The 26,955-nt window shown below is 38.8% G+C and overlaps 1 protein-coding gene across 1 annotated transcript in view; it reads right to left on the reverse strand.

Annotated features, from left to right (window-relative positions):
* Positions 1–26,955, reverse strand: part of LOC113089654 (voltage-dependent T-type calcium channel subunit alpha-1I-like) — a 155,743-nt gene that overhangs the window by 11,585 nt on the left and 117,203 nt on the right. Inside the window, exons 12-30 of the mRNA XM_026256097.1 lie at positions 26,641–26,796; positions 25,341–25,431; positions 24,636–24,772; positions 22,885–23,292; positions 21,663–21,763; positions 18,737–18,860; positions 18,138–18,206; positions 16,310–16,488; positions 15,396–15,522; positions 15,171–15,296; positions 14,216–14,305; positions 13,500–13,692; positions 13,019–13,170; positions 11,188–11,297; positions 10,978–11,111; positions 9,004–9,074; positions 8,245–8,323; positions 7,566–7,687; positions 5,766–6,128 (exon numbers count right to left, since the gene is read on the reverse strand). Coding sequence (XP_026111882.1) covers positions 5,766–6,128; positions 7,566–7,687; positions 8,245–8,323; positions 9,004–9,074; positions 10,978–11,111; positions 11,188–11,297; positions 13,019–13,170; positions 13,500–13,692; positions 14,216–14,305; positions 15,171–15,296; positions 15,396–15,522; positions 16,310–16,488; positions 18,138–18,206; positions 18,737–18,860; positions 21,663–21,763; positions 22,885–23,292; positions 24,636–24,772; positions 25,341–25,431; positions 26,641–26,796 — 2,832 coding nt within the window. The remainder of the gene's footprint in view (positions 1–5,765; positions 6,129–7,565; positions 7,688–8,244; positions 8,324–9,003; positions 9,075–10,977; positions 11,112–11,187; positions 11,298–13,018; positions 13,171–13,499; positions 13,693–14,215; positions 14,306–15,170; positions 15,297–15,395; positions 15,523–16,309; positions 16,489–18,137; positions 18,207–18,736; positions 18,861–21,662; positions 21,764–22,884; positions 23,293–24,635; positions 24,773–25,340; positions 25,432–26,640; positions 26,797–26,955) is intronic.

A 26,955-nucleotide genomic window follows, 5' to 3' on the forward strand; every position in this document is an offset into this window, starting at 1 on the left:
GTCGAGGACGGACTTCAGGGAGGGGGCCGGAAGACAGAGTTCACGGTGGAGACAATGGAGCAAGGAGACAGGAGAGGCTTGGAACAGGCGGAGTCCAGTTGGACCCAGGCCACAGCCATAAAAGTGGCTCATGGTGGAGCCAAATGAGGAAAGTGACGAAAGTGAAAGTGAAAGTGACGTGTCATTCAGCCAAGTATGGTGACCCATACTCAGAATTTGTGCTCTGCATTTAACCCATCCAAAGTGCAGACACACAGAGCAGTGAACACACACACACACACACACACACTGTGAGCACACACCCGGAGCAGTGGGCAGCCATTTATGCTGCGGCGCCCGGGGAGCAGTTGGGGGTTCGATCCCTTGCTCAAGGACACCTAAGTCGAGGTATTGAAGGTGGAGAGAGAACTGTACATGCACTACCCCCACCCACAATTCCTGCCGGCCCGAGACTAGAACTCACAACCCTTCGATTGGGAGTTCGGCTCTCTAACCATTAGGCCACGACTTCCCCAAAAGAGCCTTAAAGGGGCAATGCCCATCGATTCCAGGGGGCCAACCAACGACAGTGGAGCAGGTGGTGGAGGAGCCTGAGGTGGAAAGCCAAAGAGCCGAAGATCCAGGGCAATGGGGAGGATCCAGAGGTCCTAGGCAGTGCCGATGGTGCCGGCAACCGACATGGAGATGTGGATCTGGGAGGCTGTGGTGGAGCCAGAGTGACAGAGAACTGAGGGGATGGAGGAGCCTGATGGAGCTGGTGGGACGAGGTGCAGCCAGAGGAGTGGAGTCCCAAGGTGCAGGACGGTCGACGCCAGATCTCGGCATCCCTGAGGACATTGTATCAGAAAGAGGTCCACAGTTCATCTCTCGAGTGTGGAAATCATTCTTCAAACTTCTGGATTTGCCCATAAGTTTCTCCTCAGGTTATCACCCCCAGACCAACGGCCAGACAGAGAGAAAGATCCAGGAAGTATGCCGCTTCCTCCGAACCTTCTGCCATAGCCCCCAGGACTCTTGGAGCCAGTTCCTACCTTGGGCCGAGTACGCACAGAACTCTCTTCACCAACAGACCACCGGCCTCTCCCAATTTCAGTGCGTGCTCGGCTACCAACCGCCCATGTTCCCCTGGACCAAGGAACCCAGTGAAGTACCATCTGTTCAGCACTGGTTCTGAGAGAGTGAGAGGGTCTGGGACTCAGCACACCATCATCTCCAGGAGGCTGTTCATCTTCACCAGCGGCAGGCGGACGTCAGTCGTGCCCCGACACCCAACTTCAAAGTCGGGGACAAGGTTTGGCTGTCGACACAGAACATCCGTTTCCGCCTGCCCTGTAGGAAGCTGAGTCCCAAGTTCATCGGCCCATTCGCCATAGTCAAGGAGGTCATTTCGGTAGTCTTCCAACTCCATCTCCCTCCACACTACAGAATTCCCCCTGTATTTCACGTCTCACAACTCATGCCATGTCACTCACCTGTCACTTCTGTTTCTCACACAGGACCTGGTGAAGAAGCCCCCCCTGATTGTCACAGATTTGCCAGGTCCTCCTACACTCACAACCAATTATCCCCGATCACAATCACCTGACTTTTGATTTGCAGCACCTGTCACCCCCCATCACGCACTCACTACATAACCCAGCCAAAAGCACCAAGACACTGTCCGGTCTCGTCTATGCAACCTTGAGTACATGTGTGGACTAAACCTGACTCTTTCTTGCCTCTTGGAGGATTCTCTCGTCATCGTCAAGTGGATACTTTGGAAAACCAACTCCCTTCTGCACCTGTTGGCTCTGGAGTGTGTCTGTGTTCTCGTGGCTTAATCCTGGACTGCCATTCATCCCTCATCTACCAAACACTATCATCCTTTCAATTAACTGTTCAGGCTTTAACTCAACCTCTGTCTCTGTTGTCTTCTGAGTGTGACAGATGAGCAGAAGAAACTCCTTTAAAAAAAACATTACAAATTGCTCTGATACCAAACTTTTGAACAGTAGTGTATATTCATATAATTTATATTTCTAAGTAAATATATTTCATATATAAACCTAAGATATTTTTCTTAAATATATCCATACATGCATGTATGTGTATTTATTTATAAATCATAGATATACACTGCATATACGCACATCATTTAAATACTTTTTTATTTTATTTTGGAATGCTATTAATCGCGATTAATCGTTTGACAACACTAAGAATGTCTAAAGTCCAGCGATAACAGCAGAGCGTGAGCAGCAATAAATCACTGTCAGTGTGAACAAGACATCAGTGTGAGATTCACTGCTCATCACATGTGGACAGATTGTTCTGTGTTTCAACTGCGACTTCATTTCCTCTGATGACTCACAATGTGTCTCCATTAACACACACACACACACACACACACACAGACAATCACTGTGGGCCATCAGATGTCAGGAAGGAAATTTACAATCACTCAGTTTAATGACTCATGAAAGAGACATGACTTCTGTCCCGCTTCAAAAACAAAACATTTATAGTCAAATTCTAGGGGAATATTATCATCTCTGTTCATGAATACACCTGCTCTAATGACACCAATCTACACACACTCAAAGGCAAAAGTACAGTATGTAAATCACACTTGACAAATGAAGCCCTGTCACTGAATCAGATATGAAGCGGAAGTTCATCTCCTGCAGTGAATTAATCTTAAAGTTTGAGATGAGCTCAGGTTTTAGAATCCGTTCACACCACAAATGATAACAACAACCATAAATAATACATTTCAATGATCAATCTAAGAGAATAACAGAGTCAATAATTTTTTCCCCAGCTAAAAACATTAAAATCCATCTGACTTTAATGAGCTCCAGCATTTAAAGCATCATGCGACAAAACTACAGTGAGATTATAAAATAAACATCCACTGGTGTGGATGATAATATAGTTTTTATGATGTACCGTAATTATCTTTATTGTTGTTTTTATTGGTTATAGTTTATCATTATTCTTATATTTTCCATTATTGTTACAGTTATCATTATACATATAGCTGATTTTAGAGCTAACATAATAGTTACAAATACTGTTGCTATTATTGCTATAATAGTTATTAGTTATAGTTATCATTGTAGATGTCATTATAGCTTACATTGTAGTTAAAGTTATAATTATTGTTATTATAGTTATCGGTTACATATATATATAATATTTATATAATATATATACACGCATACACGTACACACACACACAGAGAGTTACCACTTTAGTTATAGTTATATTGTTACGGTTATAATTATCAAAGTTAATGTTATAATTATAGTTATTAGTTATAGTTTAACAATAGATGTATAGTTAACATTGTAATGTACTTGATATTGTGGTTATTTTAGTTATCAGATATAGTTACTATTATAATTACAGTTAATATTATAGTTATCATAGCTTATGTTATAATAATAGTTAGTTATAGTTATTATAATTAAAGGTAACATTAAAATTATAATTATTATAGTTATCGTTATGTAATCATAGCAGTTATTGGTTACAGTATCGGTTATACAGCTGTTATCATTATATTTATTGTTAAAGCTGTCATTACAGATATAATTTGTGTTGAATAATTATTTATTTATCATAGTTATTGGGTATAGGAATTATTACAGTTGATATTATAGTAAATATAACACTATTAAGCAATCACAACTCATTAAACAAATATGATGGCATGGTGGGAGTTTCTCAAACTTCAATTTGTAAAAACTTCAAAAAATTTGACATTTGACAAATGTTATTCGTCCAATTCAATGCATATTGTACACTATATTTTTTTTGTTAAATAAACGAAATCACTGATAAATAAAACAGACCTTTGCATCAGTTTTATTTGATACTTTCAAAACTTGCATCAGTATCGATGCTTCAGGATCAGGGGTGTTGAAATTAATCGTTGTATCGCGATGCAGACATGGTGGACGATTCTGAATCGATGCAATATTAATCTATTATAGCCTACTGAAATCATTCGCATATGTGCTTGTCATGCCTGTATTAAAAATGCACCAACTATTTTAAAATTCGAGATCTGGGCACATTTTGGAAAATACAAGCTTAAAGTGGCGTGTGTGCGCTAGAGACGATAGTGACGGGCTTCATTGCATAGAATATGCGCATTGCTTGACTTGTGCTGCCACCCACCATTATTTAAATGTTTTACTATATATATGCTTTTATCTCTGCCGTTTGGAATGCAATATGTATTCGATGAAAAAAGAAATTCCAATAACTAGGATTGTCTGTAAACTTTGGATACTGAAAGTACTTTTTGTTTATCATTCATTCATTTATTCACTTTTATTTATAGAGCACTTTACAACTACACCTGCAGACCAAAGTGCTGTCCAATCAAGAAACAGTTCATTACAACACACAACTTAAAACACACATCCTATTAAACAAAAAAGACTAGCCCAGCCTCTTAAAGGCTAAAGCCAAGAAGTAGTTTTTGACTTAACTTTAAAAGCATTTAAAGATAAGACCTCTCTAAGTTCCTGATGAAAAACTATTCCAGAGCCTCGGCCCCGCAACAGCAAAGGCCTGATCCCGTTTTAACTTTAAATGTGTATAAGGGACAGTAAGCAATAACTTATTATTGGATCTTAGAGACCTAGGTACTTGACGAAGAGCAATGAGCTCAGACGCGTAAGCAAGGGCCATCCCATACACTGCTTTAAAAACATACAATGTCAAATTTCAGATATGGATCAAACACCACACCGAAGTTCCTTATTGGGCATGGCAATAATCGGACCATGAACCCAAATATGTGGATATGTCTAAACATCCTTTGGCAGGGCCAAAAAACATAATCTCAGTTTTACTCTGGTTCAACTGAAGCATATTTTGAGTCATCCAGCTCTTAATCTCTTCTAGACAAGCGAATAGCAAATTAGAACCATTGTTCTCTCCCATTCTCATAGGTAAATATATCTGTGTATCGTCAACAAACAAATGGCAAGACATGCCGGATTTAAAAAAAAAATTTGAGCCCAGGTGCAACATATACAAAAAAAATAAAATAGGGCCAATAACAGATCCCTGGGGGACCTCACGTGTAACAGGCGCTGCCGTTCAAACAAAGTTACCATACTTCATAGAGAATTATCTATTTGACAAAAAGACTTGAACCACTCTAAAACCAAGCCACAAATTCAATTAAATGGGATAACCGCTTTATAAGAATCAAGTGGTCTATTGTGTCCAAAGATGCACTTAAGTCCAATAAAATCAGAGCTGCTGCATTACCTGCATCTCTGATTATACGGAGGTCATAATTTAAATATCACTTGTAATTGTCTTTTTCCCCCTTTATTACTTTATATTTGCTTGTATATTTAGTTACAAAATTATAATTATTAAATAAAACATTTTGTTTGTAATTATTTTAAAAAGTAGCCTGCTAATATAATTTAATAAAAATGCACAAAATAATTTAGATATAATCGTGATATTGAATCGCTGACATGATAATCATAATCTAAACCAGGGGTGGGGAACGTTGATCCTGGAGGGCCTGTGTCCTTGCAGAGTTTAGCTCCAACCCTAATCAAACACACCTGAAAAAGCTAATCAAGGTCTTCAGGATACAGGTAGTTTTTTTTTTTTTTTTTTTTTTTTCAGGGTTGGAGCTAAACTCTGCAGGGACACAGGCCCTCCAGGATCAACGTTCCCCACCCCTGATCTAAACGAATGGTGAAATCAGTGACGAATCACAGTCATAATCAGGATGGACACGCACCTGTGCCGGTGAGTAGAGTCTCCTCTGGTTCTGTGGGAATCCGCTCTGGCTGGTGTTAGTGTTGGTGTGAACCACAGCCATCGGCAGCCTCTCGCCCGCATCGGTCCCGGTGGCCCGCTCCAGATGCCCCATACAGCACAGACTGCCCTGCGCCAGCTCCATCTCCAGCTCTGCCTCCATCTCTGCATCCTCCTGCGCCTCTTTATTGGAGTCGTCCAGGTGCTTCATCAGTACGGCCACCACCACATTAATCAGGACGAACTGAGCCGTCAGAACGAAGCTGACAAAGTACATGGGTGAGATGATCTGCAGGCTGGAGTTACACGAATAGTTGTCGCCCGGCGGACACTCGCGCAGCGTGTCCTGTGAGCAAAGAAACACTAATGAGTAATGATTGTCCAGTTTTGATCATTTCATCCTCGCCAGTGCAAAACGACTAAAAGAGAAGCCACGAAATCAGCTCAATATCTCTCATGTAGAGTGTCCCATCTGGTGCTGTTTCACATATCGTCCTTTTTTGCTTCAGGCAAGACACTACAGTTTGTGTTTCATGAGGTTTTGGTCTAATCTGCTTTCAGATTAGTAGAAAGAAGAAAAAAAACATCCAAAATACAGATTTAAGTGTTTGTTTTACTACACTTCATTTATTTTCATTCAGGTTTTTTACCCATACTGGAAGGCTGGGAATGTTTTTCCCACTTCAGCAGCAGTTAATCAAACTAAACTTTATTTTTATTCCTTGTTTTATTCCAATCTATTTGTCTTTATTTGTATTCCTATGCATATTTTGACAGGTTTTACCTGGTTTGTTCATACATCATTCACCTGATATACAGTATATTAAACGTTTTATTCCCAAAAACATGGTGAAAATGTATTTGTTTTCTGTCTGTTGACATTGTTATTTTCTGATTTATGGTGTGATAAAAAGAGAAATTGGTGGTGGTGCTCCTGTCCTTTATAGCAGTAAATGTGTCTATGCCTCATAGAGCACACCTGTCTTCTTCAATTCATCAATTAAGGCTTATTAATCATCAATTAAAGTCAGCCACTCTGTTTTGCTAAATAATTCTGTTCTAAAACAGCACATTCGGCCATCTAATGAAGATGGTTTTATGACCCTTCCTTCATTCTTTTATTTTTAGCTGCTGCTCGAAAGGGAGCTTTGAAGATGTGTTGGTGATTAAATATTCAATATCTCTCCATGGTGACTGGTTGATAAACCAAGGGAGGTTAGCCTCCTTCATGGATTTCCATCCATTATTTCTATATTTAAACCAATGAGAAATAGAGCCGCTATGCTAAGTCAAATACTCAATGGTGATTTGTTCATTTTTAATCAACCATAGGCCAAAGTCTCCAGCTACGGATTGTGCTTCACTCCTGTCTTTTTCCATAGACATCCATGTGGGAGAGCAGCAGTAAAACACAGTGATACGTTATAGTTTGCAATAATGAAATCACAAGAAACACACATTCTGAAGACATGAAATTAATAACTTGATTCCACCTTAAAGGTTTGAGAAGGCCATGCCTCTCCTGATGAACTGCCACTGATTGTGATATCTATCAAGTTAAATCTTTACACTATTCACCTCTGATGTCCTGTATTAATTCAGCATAATGTAGCAAAAGTATTAATCAATGCAATCTTAACAACTTTTTATAACATCAATAACTCAAAGAAGAAAAACTGTCCCCTGTGTAGATTGAGTGAAAGCAGCTGGTTTACAGTCTGTCATATCTGTAGTGTGGGGTTTGTGTTCGTATAAAGGCTCAATGACAGCACGTGAGCTCTACCTTCATGATGCCGTTCCAGTTATCTCCTGTAGACACCTGGAAGAGAGTCAGGAACGCCATGCCGAAGTTTTCAAACGTGGCGTGACGACTCATGCCTTCACACGGGTAATCAACATTACACACTGAAACACAGACATGACGTGTGAGAGAAAGATTTAAAAATATTTCCATTCCTTCATATTTATTCATAATGCTCACCAAGGCTGCATTTACTTGATCAAAAACAGTAACAATTGTGAAATTGTATTGTAATTTAATATAGCAGTTTTCTGTGTGAATCTGTGTTAAAGTGTAATGTATTTCTGTGATGCTCCGCTGTATTTTCAGCATCATTCCTCCAGTCTTCAGTGTCACATGATCTTCAGAAATCAGAATAATATGATGATTTACTGCTCGAGAAACATTTCTGATTATTATCAATGTTGAACACACTTGTGCTGCTCAATATTTCTGTGGAAACCGTGATGCATTTTATTTTTCAGGATTCACAGATGAATAGAAAGTTCAAAAGAACAGCATTTATTTGAAAAAATAATATTTTGTCAAATGTCTTTAATGTGACTTTTGATCCATTCAATGCATCCTTGATGAATAAAAGTATAAATTTCTTTAAAAACATTACATATGCAAACAGATCTTTAGGCACTTTAGAAATGAAAAGGAAATAGTTTTCTCTCACCCAGTTCTCCAAACAACTCGACTCCGAGCGCAGCGTAGATGAAGAACAGCAGAACAAAGAGCAAACCCAGATTCCCCACCTGAACAAAACACACACACACACACACATCAGCAGTGTATATCCGTCGTGTGGCACCGAGCTCATCTCGAGCACTAAAGCAGCCGTCAACGCTGAGAATGAAAACTCATTTAATTCCCAGAATGAGGTTTGTGCTGGTCATGTGCTCACAGCTCTTTATTGCTTATATTCAAGGTTAATTCATTTCTATTAGACGTGCTGGAAGCCCATCTGAGCCCGGCGAGAGCTCGGGAAAACAAACAGTTATTCACATTATTCCTCACACATTACTCAAACGCACACAGTGGATTTTTATAAATCGCATGAATTAAGTTACTATTGACACATTTACAGTACTGAAGTGTGATCATCGGCACAGTTAATCATGTGAAAGGAGGTTTTTAGATCGACGCCATCTGTGTAAAGTGTTTATGAGTCAGTGTTGAACACTCAGTGACTCTTGAAACACATGTCTAACGCTTCACTCACACGCCAGACGCTTGTCATGCTGGAGATGCTGAAATCAGATCTGTCTCCTGAGACACAGCCATCTTTGTAGCCATAATTCTAAAGATCTAAATGATCAACATGACCAACTTTGCTGTTAAACCAGTTCCACACTCAATCTACTGCTGGTAGATTGTATTAGATTATACGTGAGTGTGTGTGTGTGTGTGTGTGCGTGTGTGTGTGTGTGTGTACCTGTGGTAACGCCTGCACCACGGTATCGAGCAGCGCTCTCATTCCTGTGGCCATCTTCAACAACTTCAGAACTGTGAAATTGAGACAAAAACACACTGAATGTCTCGGGAGAGACAGATACATCTCAGAGAAGTTCAGTCTGAGTCTCTCTAAAAGAAGAACACACAGAAACATCGATGAGAGTCAGGACTGAGATGACAGAGACGCTGCTGGAGGTTTGGAGCTTCACTACTGCTCACACACTTCTGTTGCTCAAAAACAGACTCCAGTGCTGGAACACATCACAGTGCATTACCTCACCAACACCACTGGATCATTTGGTAACACTTTATAATAATTGCATGCTTTTAATCATTAGTTAAGCATTAGGAAACAGTTAATTCATCATTTATAAAGCATTAATAGACATTTATAAGCAGTTTATAAATACAGATATAAATGCTTTATTCCTGATTTAAAAGCATATCTATAATTGTTTTTTTCATATTTTATTAATGATCAGTTTATCATTTCTAAATTAAGTATAGCATTATTTACACACCACTTATTAAGGAGTTGTCAGTGGTTCATAAGATCACTTAGAAACTTTAACTAAATGATTAATAAACTATTTAAATGTGCATTAATACATCTTTTTATTCAGACATATAGTAATAGTTACTTATAGTGTTAATAAATAGTTTATTAACATGTATTTCTACTGTAATTCAGGGTTCATTCATGTAGTTGTTAGTTAACTATTTTTGTGAGCTCATCTAAAGTGAGGACTATTTATGCCTTGTAAAGCTTTTACAAATTAGATTTAAAGGCTGTTAATATTTCTATGTTCTGTATCACTGTGTTGTGTTTGTTTCTGTTTTTTGTTTAGAAGATAACTGAGCCTTTAAATATCCTTTATAAATGCTTTACAAGGCATAACTAGTCCTCACATTAGATGAGCTCACAAAAACAGTGACCACTACTAAATGCTTTATAACTACCTCAATTTACTACATTTCTTGTGATCTTATGAATCACTGGCAACTCCTAAATAACTGGTTTGTAAATAATGCTATACTTCATTGAGAAATGATAAATTGATCATGAATAAAGTATTAAATTACACATTATAGATATGCTTTTAAATCAAGAATAAAGCATTTATATCTGTATTTATAAACTGATTATTACTGTCTATTAATGCTTTATAAATTATGAATTATCTGTTTACTAATACTTAATTAATGATTAATAGTGAGCAGTTATTATAAAGTGTTACCGATCATTTAATTTAGTTCATGCCCTTTATAGAGACTTTTTATTCATTTAATCCATTTCAACAATGGGAAAAATGTTGTAGAAGACATTTCTAGTAAATTTAGTAACACTTTAAATCCTTTATACACACAAATATTTCAGTGCATTATTACAACCTGTAATGCACTTTTTTATGTACTGAATGATTTCATTAGTAATTATAACCACAATTATAATACATTATAAAATTTATCTATTTATTGTAACATATATGCAGTGAATAGAATGCATTAAAACAAACTATCAGTCAGGTGTAGCAAGGAATCTGCAAGTATAATGCGTTTTATCTTTGGATACAATTATTTATTAAAGATGCAATGCATTACAACATACATAAACTAAAAAAAAAAAAAAAAAACCTTTATCATACATTATACATAAAGGTATACATATTTTTAGAATTACTGATAGTTATCTATTTATTTATTTTTAAATATTTTAATCAGTAGTCCTTTTCTGTCTATCATTATAAATTATTAAAAGTACATTAAAAGTACATGGATCCACACGAAACACTAACCAAACAATACTAAACTCAGTTCATAATTGTCGTTCTAGGTCCATATTGTATTTAATACATACAGTAGAAGCTCCTGAGGTTTTCCATATTATGAATTTTAATTGCATTTTAAAATGTATATTTCACATTTTCATCTCTGTATAACTGAGCGTGCTCACCGCGGGCGATGCGCAGGACCCTCATGATGCGGATGATGGTGGGGTTGATGGGAAGTGAAGCACTTATTTCAATCTCCTCCAGAATGATTCCCATCACAGACAGCAGAACGATGGACAGGTCCAGCTGATTCCATCTGAGGAGACAGAAACATCTGAAGATCTGGAGATGCTCTGGAAGCGCTGCTGTGTGTTACTTCAGACCCTGCTCACCTGTCTTTAAAGAAGCGTCTGAAGCCGAATGCGATGAGCTTCAGCATTGCCTCCACCACAAACGTAGAGCTGAAGAAGTAGTTGCAGTATTTCAGCGCCGTCTCCAACGACTGAGAGAAAGCAGAGAGAAGAAACTCAACTCCAGATCTACGGTCATGAATAGATGGAGTTCTGTTCACAAAACTGCGATTCAGTTATGAAAAACCAACAGGATCAATGTTTTACATACACACACACACACATATATATGAAGAGTTCATTAAAAGAAGAGTTCAGTAAAAATAGATAAGCTTTAGTAAAAAAAGTAAAAAAAAAAACTAAAATAACTAACATAATAAAACAAAAACATGATCAAATTATAAAAAGAACAAAAAAAATAAACATTTTAAAAACAACAACAACAACTACAAAAAACAACAACTATGTTATCCATTTTTGCAAATAAAGAGTTTGGTTACAAAACGGTAAAAAAAAAAGAAAAAAGTATTGAAAAGTACATTTAAAATTTTATGAAAAATGCGATATTCACAGAATTATTGGGGCCTGTTTTCTCCTTTTTTTTTCCAAACCACAGCAAACACCAGTCTCCCTTTTTTGCAAAATGTGGTATATTAAATTAAATTTATGGATTTAGCAGACACTTTTATCCAACGTGACTTACAGTGCATTCAGGCTATCGATTTGTACTTATGTATTCCCGGGGAATTGAACCCCCAACCCTGTAATGCTCTACCACTTGAGCTACAGGAACACATCTGCTCAACCAATCACAGAGCACCATTCCACACACTCTAGACAGTAACAACCAATCACAGACCAACATTTCAAACACTTTAGACAGTTACAACCAATCACAGAGCACCATTCCACACACTCTATACAGTAACAACCAATCACAGAGCACCATTCCACACACTCTAGACAGTAACAACCAATCACAGAGCACCATTCCACACGCTCTAGACAGTTACAACCAATCACAGAGCACCATTCCACACACTCTAGACAGTAACAACCAATCACAGACCAACATTTCAAACACTCTAGACAGTAACAACCAATCACAGAGCACCATTCCACACGCTCTAGACAGTAACAACCAATCACACAGCACCATTCCACACGCTCTAGACAGTAACAACCAATCACAGAGCACCATTCCACACGCTCTAGACAGTAACAACCAATCACAGAGCACCATTCCACACGCTCTAGACAGTAACAACCAATCACAGAGCACCATTCCACACGCTCTAGACAGGTAACAACCAATCACAGAGCACCATTCCACACGCTCTAGACAGTAACAACCAATCACAGAGCACCATTCCACACGCTCTAGACAGTTACAACCAATCACAGAGCACCATTCCACACGCTCTAGACAGGTAACAACCAATCACAGAGCACCATTCCACACACTCTAGACAGTAACAACCAATCACAGAGCACCATTCCACACACTCTAGACAGTAACAACCAATCACAGAGCACCATTCCACACACTCTAGACAGTAACAACCAATCACAGAGCACCATTCCACACACTCTAGACAGGTAACAACCAATCACAGAGCACCATTCCACACACTCTAGACAGTAACAACCAATCACAGAGCACCATTCCACACACTTTATTATTATATTATAACCTAAAGATGAATCAAAATGGATTTATTGCGTTTTGTATCCAAACTCTTCATATATATAAACTCATTAATCTATGATAGTATCTCCAGTGACAGTAATGTAACACTGGATCCAGACCAGTCAATCAAAGCAAGTGTGCAGGCAGCTGATTGGCAGCGGGTCATGTGACAGTGCTGCTCACCTGTGGTTGGTTGAAGTGCTCCAGGCTCATGGTGACCACATTGATGCAGATGATGAGGGTGATGAAGAGGTCCAGATAATGACTGGTGCAGAACGAGTGAATCATCAGCCGAACACGACCGTACGAGGAGTAATACGGCAGCCGCTGGGCCTCTGAACACAAACACAACATTTATTAATATTAACACCATCATCATCACTAATGCTTTGACAGGAACACACGCTGATATTTCACTGACTGAGTGATGGATGGATGTAAATGAGCGAGGGCAGCCCTGAGATGAAGATGGAAGAAGGAAGAGGAAACAATGGGGTCAGCGGTGATGAATGTAGCCCAGGATCTCAGGAGAAGTAGAACGAGGAGGAACACGAGAGATAAACGAGTGAGAGCAGCAGACGACACGAGAAGATGATGAATAATAACAGACGAGAGCCAAAGAGATGAAGACAGATGAAGAAGAGCAGCGGGGCTCCTCTCTTACTGCGCCTCCTCTTCTCCATGCGCTTCAGCCGCTTCTCCTCCCTCCTCCGCGCCTCCTCCACCTCCTGATGCTGACGGCACTTGTGGAAGTTCTCCACCACCACACCCACAAACATGTTCAAGACGAAGAAACTGACGATCAGCAGGAAGGAGATGAAGTACAGCAGCATCCAGGGGTTGTTATTGATGACGGGCTGAACACAGACACAGTTAAAACACTCACATACTGCTCCAGATATTACATAGAAAGAAGCGGATCGTTTTATTCATCAAGGACACAGTGAACTGATCACTATAATGTGACAAAAGATTTCTGTTTCAGATAAACGCAGTTCTTTTGAACTTTCTGTTCATCACAGAATCCTGGAGAATAAACATATATCACGGTTTCCACAGAAATATTGAGCAGCCCAACTGTGTTCAGCATTGATAATAATCAGAAATGTTTCTTGAGCAGTAAATCATCATATTTTCATGATTTCTGAAGATCATGTGACACTGAAGACTGGAGGAATGATGCTGAAAATACAGCGGAGCATCACAGAAATAGACTAGGGGTATTCACATTAAAAATAGCTATCTTGGATTACAATGATATCACAGTTTTACAGTTTTTTGCTCAAATAAATGCAGCCTTGGTGCATAGAAGAGACTTCTTCCACAAACATGTGGATTTTTTAAAATGTGTATACATGCGCGTGTGTGTGTGTGTGTTACCTGCTGGTCGATCCCGACAGCGTCTAGCCCGTGGTACATGATATTTACCCATCCATCTTTAGATGCCAACACAAACAGGGACATCAGAGCCTGAAATAGAGCACCCCCCAAACACACAGAAGATCATCAGCTGCAGGAAGTCAAGATCACATTCATTTCCTCCGCTGGACTGAACTGATAGAACAGATTTCTGAATCTCTCCTGACAGAGAACCATGCGGCTCCTGATGGAGAGTCGGACAGTCAGTGTGAGTTTAACTCGAGCTTAGAAACAATACTTAACCAAACAACTCCTAATCCTGAGTCAGGAGATGCTCTCAAGATTACTATCACGGAAATTTATATCATGATAAAACCACTCAACATTTTGAAAACACACCCTCATGATGCATCATGAATAAGTTCTCTGGAATCTAAAATATCGCAAAAAAAAAAAATCCATTTCCACACATTCCATACTGTTCCATTTAAAGGTCTTCTTGTGGAGTGAAAGGAACTAAAATATATGTTTATAGTCTTCATAAAGTCTACAAACATTTCTTTTGTTATTTTAATTTATTGATTTTTTTCTGAATGTAATAAAATGTCAAATTATCAGTTTTTTCACCGTCAACAAATGCATTTTTTTTTTTTTTTTTTACCAGATGCAGTAGTAGTCACATATCCCTTATAAAAAATATGGTCCTTAGTTACTGTAAGTCATTAATTATACATTCTGCTGTTCCTGTGATTTTAACAGTGTCATTCACAATGCATCATGGGATTGTAGTTCATACAAGACACAGTCGCTATCTTTATAACATTTTCATACCATTCTTCCATTCAAATGAAAATGTGTAATGTTCAGATCTGGCTGGTTTGGTTCATGTCTTAAAACTCTTCACTGGAGAAGGAAAAGAACGGGAAAACAAGGGCTTCACTGCTGGGCTCATCAGCAGAAGGAGTCTGACCCTCACCTGCCCCAGGTTGTCAAAGTTGTACTTGTGATGAACCCAGCGGTAATTGGCAGACAGACAGTCGGATTTATTGGTGATGTTCTTCACATCCAAACCCACACAGTAATAGAACTTCCCTTTGAAGAGCTGTTGAGACACACACACACACACACACACACACACACACACAGAGTGAGATCAGCGTCTGACGGAGCAGGACTAGAGATCACTGAACGTGACATGAACCTGAACTCCCAGGATGCCGAAGATGATGAAGAAAGCGCAGCAGATGAGGACGATGTTTCCGATGGGCTTCAGCGACGTGATCAGAGTCTCCACCACCAGCTTCAGACCCGGAGCTCGACTGATCACTCTGAGAACCGGGAAGAACCGAGTCACAAACACAGAACCACACCGGACATCGTGCAACACATGATGAAGAACATATGACTTTTAAAGCTGCATTTTTGAGCATTTGTATATTACATTATATTATTTTATTAATTATTAAATATGCTGTGCATTCCTGAAGCTCCGGCATTAGATGACAGCTTTAGCAACTGCAAGATTATGGGAACGATTCCCAGCTAAATGTACATGTGAGAACTGATAAAAATGTACACTTTCAACACAATATACATTTCTTCAAATAAAAGTGTCTGCCAAATACATACATGTAAATACACAACTTAACATAATTTTAAAAAACATATTTTAATTGTGCAGCTTTCAAATTTCTTGAAAAAAACTTGAAAAACCATGATATTTTCAGGTCATTGTAAATTGTAATAAAAACTTTATCAGTGTCCCTGCAGCACAGAAGCAGTCATCATTAGCACAGACGTATATTTGTAGCAATAGACAACCATACATTGAGTCAACATTATACATTTTTCTTTTATGCCAAAAATCATTAGGATACTAAGTAAAGATCATGTTCCATGAAGAAATATACTAACCTGATACCAAGAAAGTTGGGACACTGTACAAATTGTGAATACGGTAAAAACAGAATGCAATGATGTGGACACATCAGATGTTTAAACTGAGAAAATGTATCATTTTAAGAAAAAATAAGTTGATTTTAAATTTGATGGCATCAACACTAGTGAGGCTGGTTTGAGTCTAGTTGAGAAACACTTATCAAGTAATTAGTTGACCTGAGCGGGCGTAATGTTCTCAGCAGTCGGAGCACCCTCAGGACGCCCAGGATCTTCGCTCCACCCGTCATCGACACCACGATATCAACCAGAGACACGAAGACCAGAAACCCGTCCAGAATGTTCCAGCTGCTGCGCAGATACGCCCGATCGCCCACATACAGACCCTTAGAGACCACCTGAGACAAAACATGCAGAATATTAACCCTTCAATATAAAAGACGTTTTTAAAATTAACTTTGTGTATGCACTTCTTTCTGAGTATCATATTTGATATATCAGGCTTGTGTGGCTCGTGTTGTCTGAAATAGTGAGAACATGGAGGAGCTTCAAACTGAGCCAAAGAGGAACAGAGGAAGTAAAGCTTCAGGAAACAAACGCTGACAAGATTTGACACAGAAGGACTTGTGAAGCACAATTACATTAAAAGAGCTTTTATTGGATAAAAACTCTTAACTATCAATCAGACGACAGAAGACAAGCAGTAGATCTGAGTTTGCTGACATCAGCGCAGTCTGAATTTGTGCAGAAATGAACTTTGATATTGAGAACTTGAGGTATATCTTCTTCCCCAAGTCTTCTATTCTACCCCTGTATGATTATACAGTAAGTGTGGTGTTATTCTCTGCTGCTGTCAGGAGTGTATCAAGAGCAGACCCACGACAATACAGTGGAAGAACACTCTGCTCTGAAAGCATCAGAGTTTTTACCGCAGTAAGCTCTGACAGCTACAGAGAGAGAGACAGAGAGAAAGAGCTGCTGCACTGCGTTTGGAGCAGATTCACCTCCGAGACAGAAACCTACAGGACACTGACAGGACAGCCTCCCTGACGCTTCAGAGCTGGACTAGAGCGAGTGTTCTCCCAGCATGCACAGTGACAGTCTCCAGCGCTCTCATTGGCTCATTTGCTAACAAGGCTGATATTAAAACGATCTAAACGAGCTGAATAATCAGTGTGAGCAGCAGACAGCACCGCTGAGACACTGTAATGAAGGCTTACTGCTGAACCACCTCATCAGTGTGTGTGTGTGTGTGTGTGTGTGTGTGCACGCGTGATCCCTCAGTGTTAGAGCATTGTTTTAGCAGTGCAAAATATTTTTGGTTAGGGTTATGTTTTCATTTGTGATCATGTTAAATACAAATCCAGTTGTATTACAATTAGTGCTGTTAAACAATTAATTGTGATTAATCACATCCAAAATAAAAGTTTTTGTTTGCGTAATATGTGTGCTGTGTATAGTTATTATGTCTATATGAATGTAAACACATACACTAGATATTTAAAAACATTACATGCATTTTATGTATATATTTATATTTTTATATTTTATATCTAAATGTATTTAGCATAAAAACATATTAGATTTTTCATAAACGTATTATTTTTTTCATTTTATTTATATATACATAATAAATATACACAATAAACACAAACATATATTATGTAAACAAAAATGTTCATTTTGGATGCAATCAATCGTGATTAATCATTTGACAGCACTAATTAAAATATTTTATGACATGATGACCATATCTTTTCATATCTACATGCCTAAACAGATTATTTATGATATGCATAGTCATAATTACACTCCTCTACACACTCATTACATCAGGGTTGCTAGGGTGTTATGTCTTTATGAGGGTGTTTTGGGTTGTTTGGGAGTGTGTTCTTGTTGGTTCATAGTGAGGGTGTTCTGGTGGTGCTTTGTTTTCCTGTCTGGAAGTATTTGGCGATGAAGAAGAGAAAGGAACCTGTAAGATAACAGTGATGACTGATATAGAGATCAGCAGAAGTAAATGTGAGATGCTCAGGTGAGCCGTTACCTTGACGGTCATCTCAGCCACAAAGATGGCAGTGAAAACATAGTTGGAGATGGTGAGGAAGACTCGCTCCTGACGAGAGAAGAGAGGAGACAGTCAGAAACAGAATCAATGTTACAGCGGTGAGAGTTAATGATTCAGCAGCGCTAGGAATCAAACCTGACTTTTACAGTGTGATTCTCCACACGGCTGAACCGCTTTCACTCAATCAACACCACTGAGACGCTAAAGGACCATCAGGTGGGAGCTAGTGTGTTAAGTTATTTCTAAGGTGTTTGGTATTGTTGGTACATGGTGGAGTGTTCTAGGGTGCATGGCAGTTTTCAATGAATAATAAACATGTTCTATTCAGTTTGTTGAATACATTGTGAGAAAACATTGCATAAAACAAGATTTTGTGTGAGTTCTGTCTGATTGCAGGATGTGATGCTACACCATCGAGATCTTGTCTGACACTCAGATCTGCGCAGAACGTTCAGGTGGAATTAAAGCTGGAGTTTCCCGTGTGATGCTCAAGCTCTGACGTGACAGCATCCCTGCGGAGCTGCAAATCACTGTGTCACTCCTGCCAGACGAGTGTGTGAAAGAGTGAGGAACCGTACCAGACTGCCCTGATGGATTCTGGGTCTCTCCAGAGCCACTGTGATGCAGTTGAGGAAGATGAAAGCCAGAACCACATAGTCAAAGAGTTTATGAGCGATGATCGTCTGACACAGCAGACGAAACCTGCAGAGAGACAGTCAATCTTCACTCCACCACTCTTACTTTTTGTGTTTCTAGTCTACTTCAGTTTTGATAATGTTGAGATATAAAGACTAACTGATGAAACTGTAACTTATACCACAAATCAAAAACTAATACTATAATTAAATTGTTGAAATAATAGTGCCACCATCTGCAAACATAAATATGCAAGAAGAAAAAAAAAGAATATATATACATATATATACACATTTTTTTTTCTTGAAAAAAAAAAAAAAAAAACTCTTGAAAAGTCCTGGACAAAAAAAATCTCAGAATATTAGATCATAAATCCCATCTTTTTGCCACATTGCACATTCATAAGTTGTATTTGTATATACATATGTAATTTTTATAGATAAATATTCATATGCGTATAGTATAATTAAAATGCATTTATAGACACATATAGATGTATATCATTTTTAAATATAAAATTGTTAATCTGATTTAGTACTAACATTTAACAAAAAAAAAAAAAAAAAAAAAAAACATTTGTTCAAAACATTTTGAAATCATGGAGTTTTTTTTCCACATTTAATTATTTATTTATTTTTTCACATTATTTTTTTTTTTTTTTTTTAAGCAGATTTCCAGTGGGACCCCCATGTTTCCCCAAGCCCTTGTGATGTGCAGCGATCACTAATTGTTTGTCCAAGCTGGCTGCTGACCCCTGATATCCTGACTCCGTCACCCAAGGCATCTGCTTCATCAGCACCATGTAATCTGCTCATATGAGTGCTGAGATGATCACGTGTTGTGTATCAGGCCTGAGACTCTCAGCGGTCACATTTCTGCCCTTCTGCATTCTCTGAGTAACTTCTCATGTGTTTTCTGTCTCAACGAGCAGCGTCTCTGATGGACTCTCCCTGCTATCAGCAGGACTCAGATCAGATCTGTGAGTCTCATTTAAACTCTGATTCTGATGAAGAACATTTGACAGACCACAGGAGGAAAACCCATCCTGATGGGTCAGTATAGACCAGACTCAACCCAACCAGATGCTTCAGAGCTCAGCAGAGCAGCAGGAGTCTGAGGCGTTAAGACGAGAGCCAGTGTGATGCAGTCGATGATATACAGAGCTGTCTGAAGGGCGTTCAGACACGATACACAGCAGAGTCACTGCCTTTCACACCAGATCAAAACTGTACTTGAAACATTTCTTTTAGAAAACAGTTTTCCAAGCTTATTAACTCTTTCCGTGTTTTAGTGTTCTCTATGTTAAACACTCAGGACACTATTTTGTAACTACAAAACTCGATAACTTGTTGATCTGAATATGAGAACTTGTCGTATTAACATTCGTATTTGTACATTTAAATTTACACTCACAGCTCTGATGTAAAAAGCTGAATCTTTCAATTTGCACACACAGACAATGATCAAAACACCCGTGTTTTGAATTGGAAGTTGTAGATTAATAGACACAAATGTGTAGAATGACATTCACACAAAGACAATGACATGCTAATGTTTAGGACATATCTTCTTATTCACTTTACTTCAGTTTCGCTGCACAATGTCAAGTTCAAATCCTAGCGCTCTGACCTTTGCTGCTCTTTTTGCAGTATTCCTGTTGTAAAACTCACCTGTGCACTCGTATATGCAGATGTGAGAGAGCAGAGCCGGGGCGGGGCTTTGGACCGAATTAACACATTTTATTGGTCGATGCTCGACCAATGAACAAGCCAGCCATCGCGACTTGCCAAGAAATAAATTTGTTTTATGCATATGTATCACTTATTTGTAAAACACTGCAAACTATCTGCACTGAATATCCTTAGCTTTTACAGTATTTTAAGACACTGCATTCATTTTGACATTCAGGTATTATCTGGTAGACAAATAATGCAAAATATTTAATATGTATTTCTCACAGCATATCGCTGTACCAGAGTTGCAACCTGACTGTTATTTTTCATATTTTTATGTTTTAAAAATTATTTAAACTTCTTCATTGGGTCAAATTCCTAATTTGTCAGTAATGAACATTTTTTAATTAAAAAAACATTAAAAAAAAGAAAAGAAAAAATGTGTAAAAATAATGTTTGAAAATGTCGAGATGTAAAGTAAAAAGCAAAACCTAAAATATAAGCAGATACGACCAGCAATTGCGTTCTGAACAACTAGAGTAGAGCTTAATACATATATTTATTAAAAATCAATAAATGTGTTAATTCGGTCCAAAGCCCCGCCCCGGCTCTGCTCTCTCACATCTGCAACTTACAAATACGAATGTTAATATGACAAGTTCTCATATTCAGATCAACAAGTTATGGAGTTTTGGTGCTGTATTACCTTCATAATGCATCTTCTCAAAGAGACCAGAACAGTGTTTCCTAACCACTGAGCCACTGTGCAAGTGTCCGATTATAAATAAAGCTTAAATACCAACTCCAGAGACTAAAGGATTATATAATAAAGGACTTTGACCATCCTGACAGTGTTTCTCATTATAAAAAACACAGACGAGGAAAAAACTAAAATAAAAATTAAAAACACAGACAAGGAAGACAATATATTCTGGGGGCAATGGAATTAGTAAAATAAGTATATAAGTATATAAGTACAGTACTTTGTAATTTTGTCTACATGAAATTGCAATTTGTTGCAACTGATTATTTTTCATTGTAACTGATTAAAAGTATTTTAACAGAACAATTTATTCTTAATTAATTGTAGCAATGAAGTAATACTACACAAATACTTACACCTCTGAAAAACATCATCCACTCAATCAAACTGACCGAACACAGATTTGAACAGAATGAGAGTGAAAGTACATACTTGTTCTGAGGGGAGAATAAGTATATTGACCAGTCCTCTCTCTTCTCACACCAGTCCGGACGATAAACCTCCATCATCTTCTGGATACGGAAGCAGAGGCTCTGGGACACACACACACACACACACACACACACACACACACACACACACACACACACACACACGTGCACACCACTGGTTATCTGAGATAAAGGCAACTCTTTCCAATTAATTTTGAACACCAGTTTAATTTTCCCTGGGAAACCTTTCCAATAAACGGAGTAAAATATGAGGATGACATCCACAGTGATGTGAGCAGACAGCTGCTGTGACCCAGCGGAGTTTGGCTATTGTGTTTACTCTCATTGCTCATAATGAGTCTCTCCATGTCGTTTATCCTCCACTCACTAACACACAGTGTCTGTGAATCTACTGCTGCCGTATTTCACTTCCGAGACGTTTATTAAACGCTAAAAGAGCCGAGATTCTTCTCAGTCGTCTGTCAGACGTGACGATGTGCCGCTCAGCAGAGAAACGCTCTAATGATACGCTCAGACTGATTCACAATAGCGATTTTAAATCACTTCACTGAGAGGAAGAGCTTCCGAAAGGACCTTTAAAACTGTGAGAGATCGTCAGGCTCAGAGAGAATGTGTAACTTCATTCCACTTTTCATGTGCTGTATCTCAGAGAAAATCATCTGAAATTAGCATAATGGGTTTAACAGCAGCGCTGAGAGAACTGAAGACTTACTGACCGCTGAAAGATACAGCACTTCTGTCTGTCCACCTCACTAACCATCTATACAGCCATCTATCCGTGTGTTGGCCTATTTATCCACCTGTCTAGCCATCTTTATGTCTGCCTATCTACTTACCTGTCTATATGTCTATCTATCTACCCACCTATACATCTGTATATCCATCTATCTGCCTATGTATCCATTTATATGTCTATCTATGCACCAACCTGCTTATCTATCCACCTGTCTATCCATCTATACATTTATCTATCCATCTATCTGCGTATCCTCCTGTCTATCCACTTATCTACCCATCATCCATCCATCCATCCATCTCTGCCCATTCATCTGTCTATCATCCATCTACCTATCTATCCATGGATGTATTTATCAGTAGTGAAGGGCAACACTTCCTCATTGTAAACATCAATCCTTGACAACAAACCTCATTTATAAGAAACACTTATAGCTATTTTGAACAGGATGTTGTTCTGCACTCACATATTCCGTATCTTCCACCAGGTTGTTCTTGTCTTTGTGTGCGTTGAGCTGTGGATAAACCTCTCCAAGCAGCGTCCCCTGAGGGCCCGGGCCCTTCCCATTACAGTCCTGGTGTTCTGCAGACACGCTCTTCTTCCGGACCAGCGGGGGGCGCTGCAGGAGCTCGGGCAGCTCGAGAGAGAGCGCGCGGCGGTGTCGGCGTGACAGGAAGGGCGGGTGGAGCAGGAGAGACTCGTGTTCTGCAGAGTTTGAGTGAATGCTGCGGACCCGTAAGCTCCCCCCAATGACCCCTCCGGCCCTCAGGCCACGGACGGAGTGACCCGCGCTGTTCCAGCTACACCTCCGGCTCCAGGACGGCTGAGAGGGAGGACGGCCCCAGTGGTGGTAATGGGAACTGCGGCTGTGGAGCTACAGAAAAAGAAGGAAACTTGTTCACTCCTGGAGCCAGATTTAAGAATTAATTTAATTTCTAAGTTAAGAAATTTCTTAAGATAAATTCCAAAAAGTCTGTAAGTGCAATTCATGTAAAATTCTCAAGGAGATCTATTTTTTTTTCTGTAGAAGAAAACTCTTTGGCGTTGTCTGGAAATGCTTTTCAGATTATTTTGTATTTACAGTAAAAGAGGTTTAAAAGGTTTTAGTTGTTTTTTGTTGAATTTTCCATTACAAAACCCATAAAACAAACTATTGTCGGAATTAAAAATTATGGGGTGACCCCTCAAACTCTGGACCTTAACCCCATCGAGCAAATTTGTGTCAAGTTGGAAAAAAAAATAATAATTTTTTAAAAATAAAATAAAAATCATCCCTAGAGCTACGATGTTTTCAATAAAAAAGGCTATCCTGACTTAAGAAGTAATTTTAAAATGGCTTTTCAAAAATATTAATGGAAAATACAGCATAAGAGCATTCTTAAGAAGTATATTTTGGAACAGAAAATACTCGTAACTTTTTTCTTAAGAACGAAAAGAAGAAGTAAATTCTAGCTAGGAAGTATTTTATTTGTGAATGCTATGTGAATCCATCCCCTGACTCCTAACGAGCCTTTAAGCGGTGTGGATTAATTAACTTCACGCAGTCGCGCGTTTGTGTGGTAATTGCAGTCATGGTGTTTCTGATCTCAATGCATTCGCTCATTTTTAGCAGCATGAGCGGCAAAAGCAGTTGCCATAGAAACTTGTGTTCTCCAGCGCCTATGACATGATGCTCACAAAACCTCAGCGTTCACATCTGACCGTCAGTAAAGTGCCACAGTGACTCGACATCATTATGATTAGTGATTTATGCAGCAAGAAACAGTTCATTCTGTATGCAGTGTGCAAATGTTTCTGTCTGAACATTCAGAGGATTTTACCGAGTTTTCCCATGTTCCCAGAGACTCTTTCCCACCACAATCTCCCGACGGCATGTGACTTCAACAACAACAGCCCAACACACTATATTTAACCCAAGCGGCTCACGCTCGTCTCTCCCGACACACACGGCTGCTTCAATTAAAAAGAGGAGTTGCTATGGAAACCCCAAAAGCCTTGGCTGAGCGTCCGTCGCACATCATCAACAGAATTTTGGTCTCTCGCAAACACAAACACACACACACACACACACACACACGGACCAGTTTTGCTTGAGGGATTTTCTAATTCTAAACATTAATCTGCACTAATGTTTCCTTGACTCATTACACACACACACACACACACACACACACACACACACATGACGTGATGTCACTGAATCCTTCATGGACTGACCAGAGACGAGGATCTCCTGCCCAGGCAGATGGCTTTGCTCTGGTGGTGTTCCTCTGAGAACTCGGTCCTGGTCTTCTCCTCCTCCAGCGGCGCCAGATCCAGATGCCCATTAGGAGTTAAAGATGACAGCTTGGGATCTGGAGGAAAGAAACAGCAGTCATCCAAAGCCAAGAGCAGATCTCTGGACATCAACACACGCCTGAAGCTCTCCGGAGACGGCTCTAATGTCTCCTTCACGAGTCCCTGTTGAGTTTTCAGCCACAGAGAGTCAGAAACTGGAGGACTAACAGTCCATCAAAAGTGTCAAACAATCCCACAGGATTAAACAATAAAAGATGCTCAGATTGTACCAGCTCAAGTCTGTCTAACATCTCAATCAAGAGCAACAACACTGGTGGAGTAGATTCATGTGTGATGTTTACAGGACACAGCATTTTTTCTTAATCAGATTAGGTTTAGATCATTTCCAAGAATCAGTGTGCAGAATATGTGTATAAATCAACATCGTGTTAATAATAAGACAAGTCAAACACATTGATGGAAGCAACACAGTTCAGTCCAAAATACAGTGTTTATCAATGATCTTAATCTGAGTGCACATCTGTTTACCACCAACTTGTATCCATTTATAACACATGAAACATGAAATTGAGCTGACCATAGTGGACGGGTTATATTATGAGTGTGAATGAGCAAGGTTCATACCAGAGGAGGTAAGTGAGTTTTTGTGCTGTTCACTTCCATTACAGGAAGTTCCCTCATCATCATCATCAGAGTGCGAGCGGTTGGCATCCCCCTGAAACACACGGCTCACATCAGCATGAAGAACAGGACAGCACTCAAACAACAGCTGGCTAAGTGATTTCACAAAGTCAAAGCCACAGTGATTTTCAGCACAAATTAACATTTATAGATTACAGATTCACAGAAATAGAGAGTCTGGTGCAGATGAACGTGATGAGCTGCACAAACCTCCCTGAACAGCACGGATTACAATCAGAAATAATTACATTATATCTTTCCCAATTATTCGTTTATTAGTACTAGTAAAGCATATATTAATTCCTTATTCAGCATGATCATATTTTAGATACCTTAAACACCAAAACATTTTCACACGTTAAAAAATGAAATACAATCACATCGATCACAACTGCACACTGCCTCCGAAAATTTTGTAAATAATACAAAATTCTGAACAGGTTTGGTTTTAGGATCCATAGCAAGTTTTTTGGATAGGAAAGGATGACGAATACGAAAACATATACAAATATTTTAAAAATAAATGTACACGAAAACTTTGGACCCAGTGTGCAAAGACCTTTACTGTTAATAAGCAGCAAATTGGGAGGGTTTTTTCAGGCAAAAATGATAGTTAATAGTTAGTTAAAAGTGAGAATTGGTCCCCAAACTAAAATGTGCCCAACATAACACAAACATCCCAATATACCATATATATAAACAAAAAGATTATGATAAAAAAAGACGTAGAACAAAAATAAATAAAATTTTACCTCAAAAATTTTAAAACTAATCAAATTCAACTAATCTTTAACAATAAGCTTTCATTTTTAACATTATTTAACTACATTTATTTGAACTAACAAATAACAAATTCAACAACAAATGAATAATTTATTATTCTTAAATTATGTAAATTTCTACATTTACCAATATTTTTAAGCCATATCTGTACCTGTTAGCATTAATTAATACCCTATGAATTAACCTGAACCAACATTGACTAATATTAAGAAGGATCAATAAATGACATACAAAATATATTGCTAATTGATATGCATTAACTAACATCAACCAATAAAACTGAAGAACTACTTTGCCTCAGTCTACAAATCAGGATTTATTATTATCAAAAGGTATTACAACTGAAGTAATTAATTTCAACTGTTCTGATTCATTGTTTAGAATCAATGTGCAGCTCCAGGGATCAACCCGGATCAGACGGTCTAATCAACGAAGCTCTGAAGCGGTTGAGAGGACTCACTTCAGCCTGAAATCCCTCCACCAGAATGGCCACCAGCAGGTTGAACAGCACGTAGTTCCCAAACGCCATCAGAGCCACGAAGTACAGCGCCACCAGAGGAGACGTGGAGGCCATGCCGTTATACAGCACCACGTTCCAGTCCTCCTGAGTCAGGATCTGCACACACACACACACACACACACACACACACACACACTTGTGAGGAGAGATTTGTGTGTAAGTGCTTTAAAACTCATTGTTCAAGCTCTTGTTCTGTCCAGAATGCTCTCTTGGTAGGACTTCCAGCCAATTCTGTCAAACCTCTACAATTAATCC

This window comes from Carassius auratus, chromosome 6, assembly GCF_003368295.1.
Source record: "Carassius auratus strain Wakin chromosome 6, ASM336829v1, whole genome shotgun sequence".
Classification (NCBI taxonomy): Eukaryota; Metazoa; Chordata; class Actinopteri; order Cypriniformes; family Cyprinidae; genus Carassius; species Carassius auratus.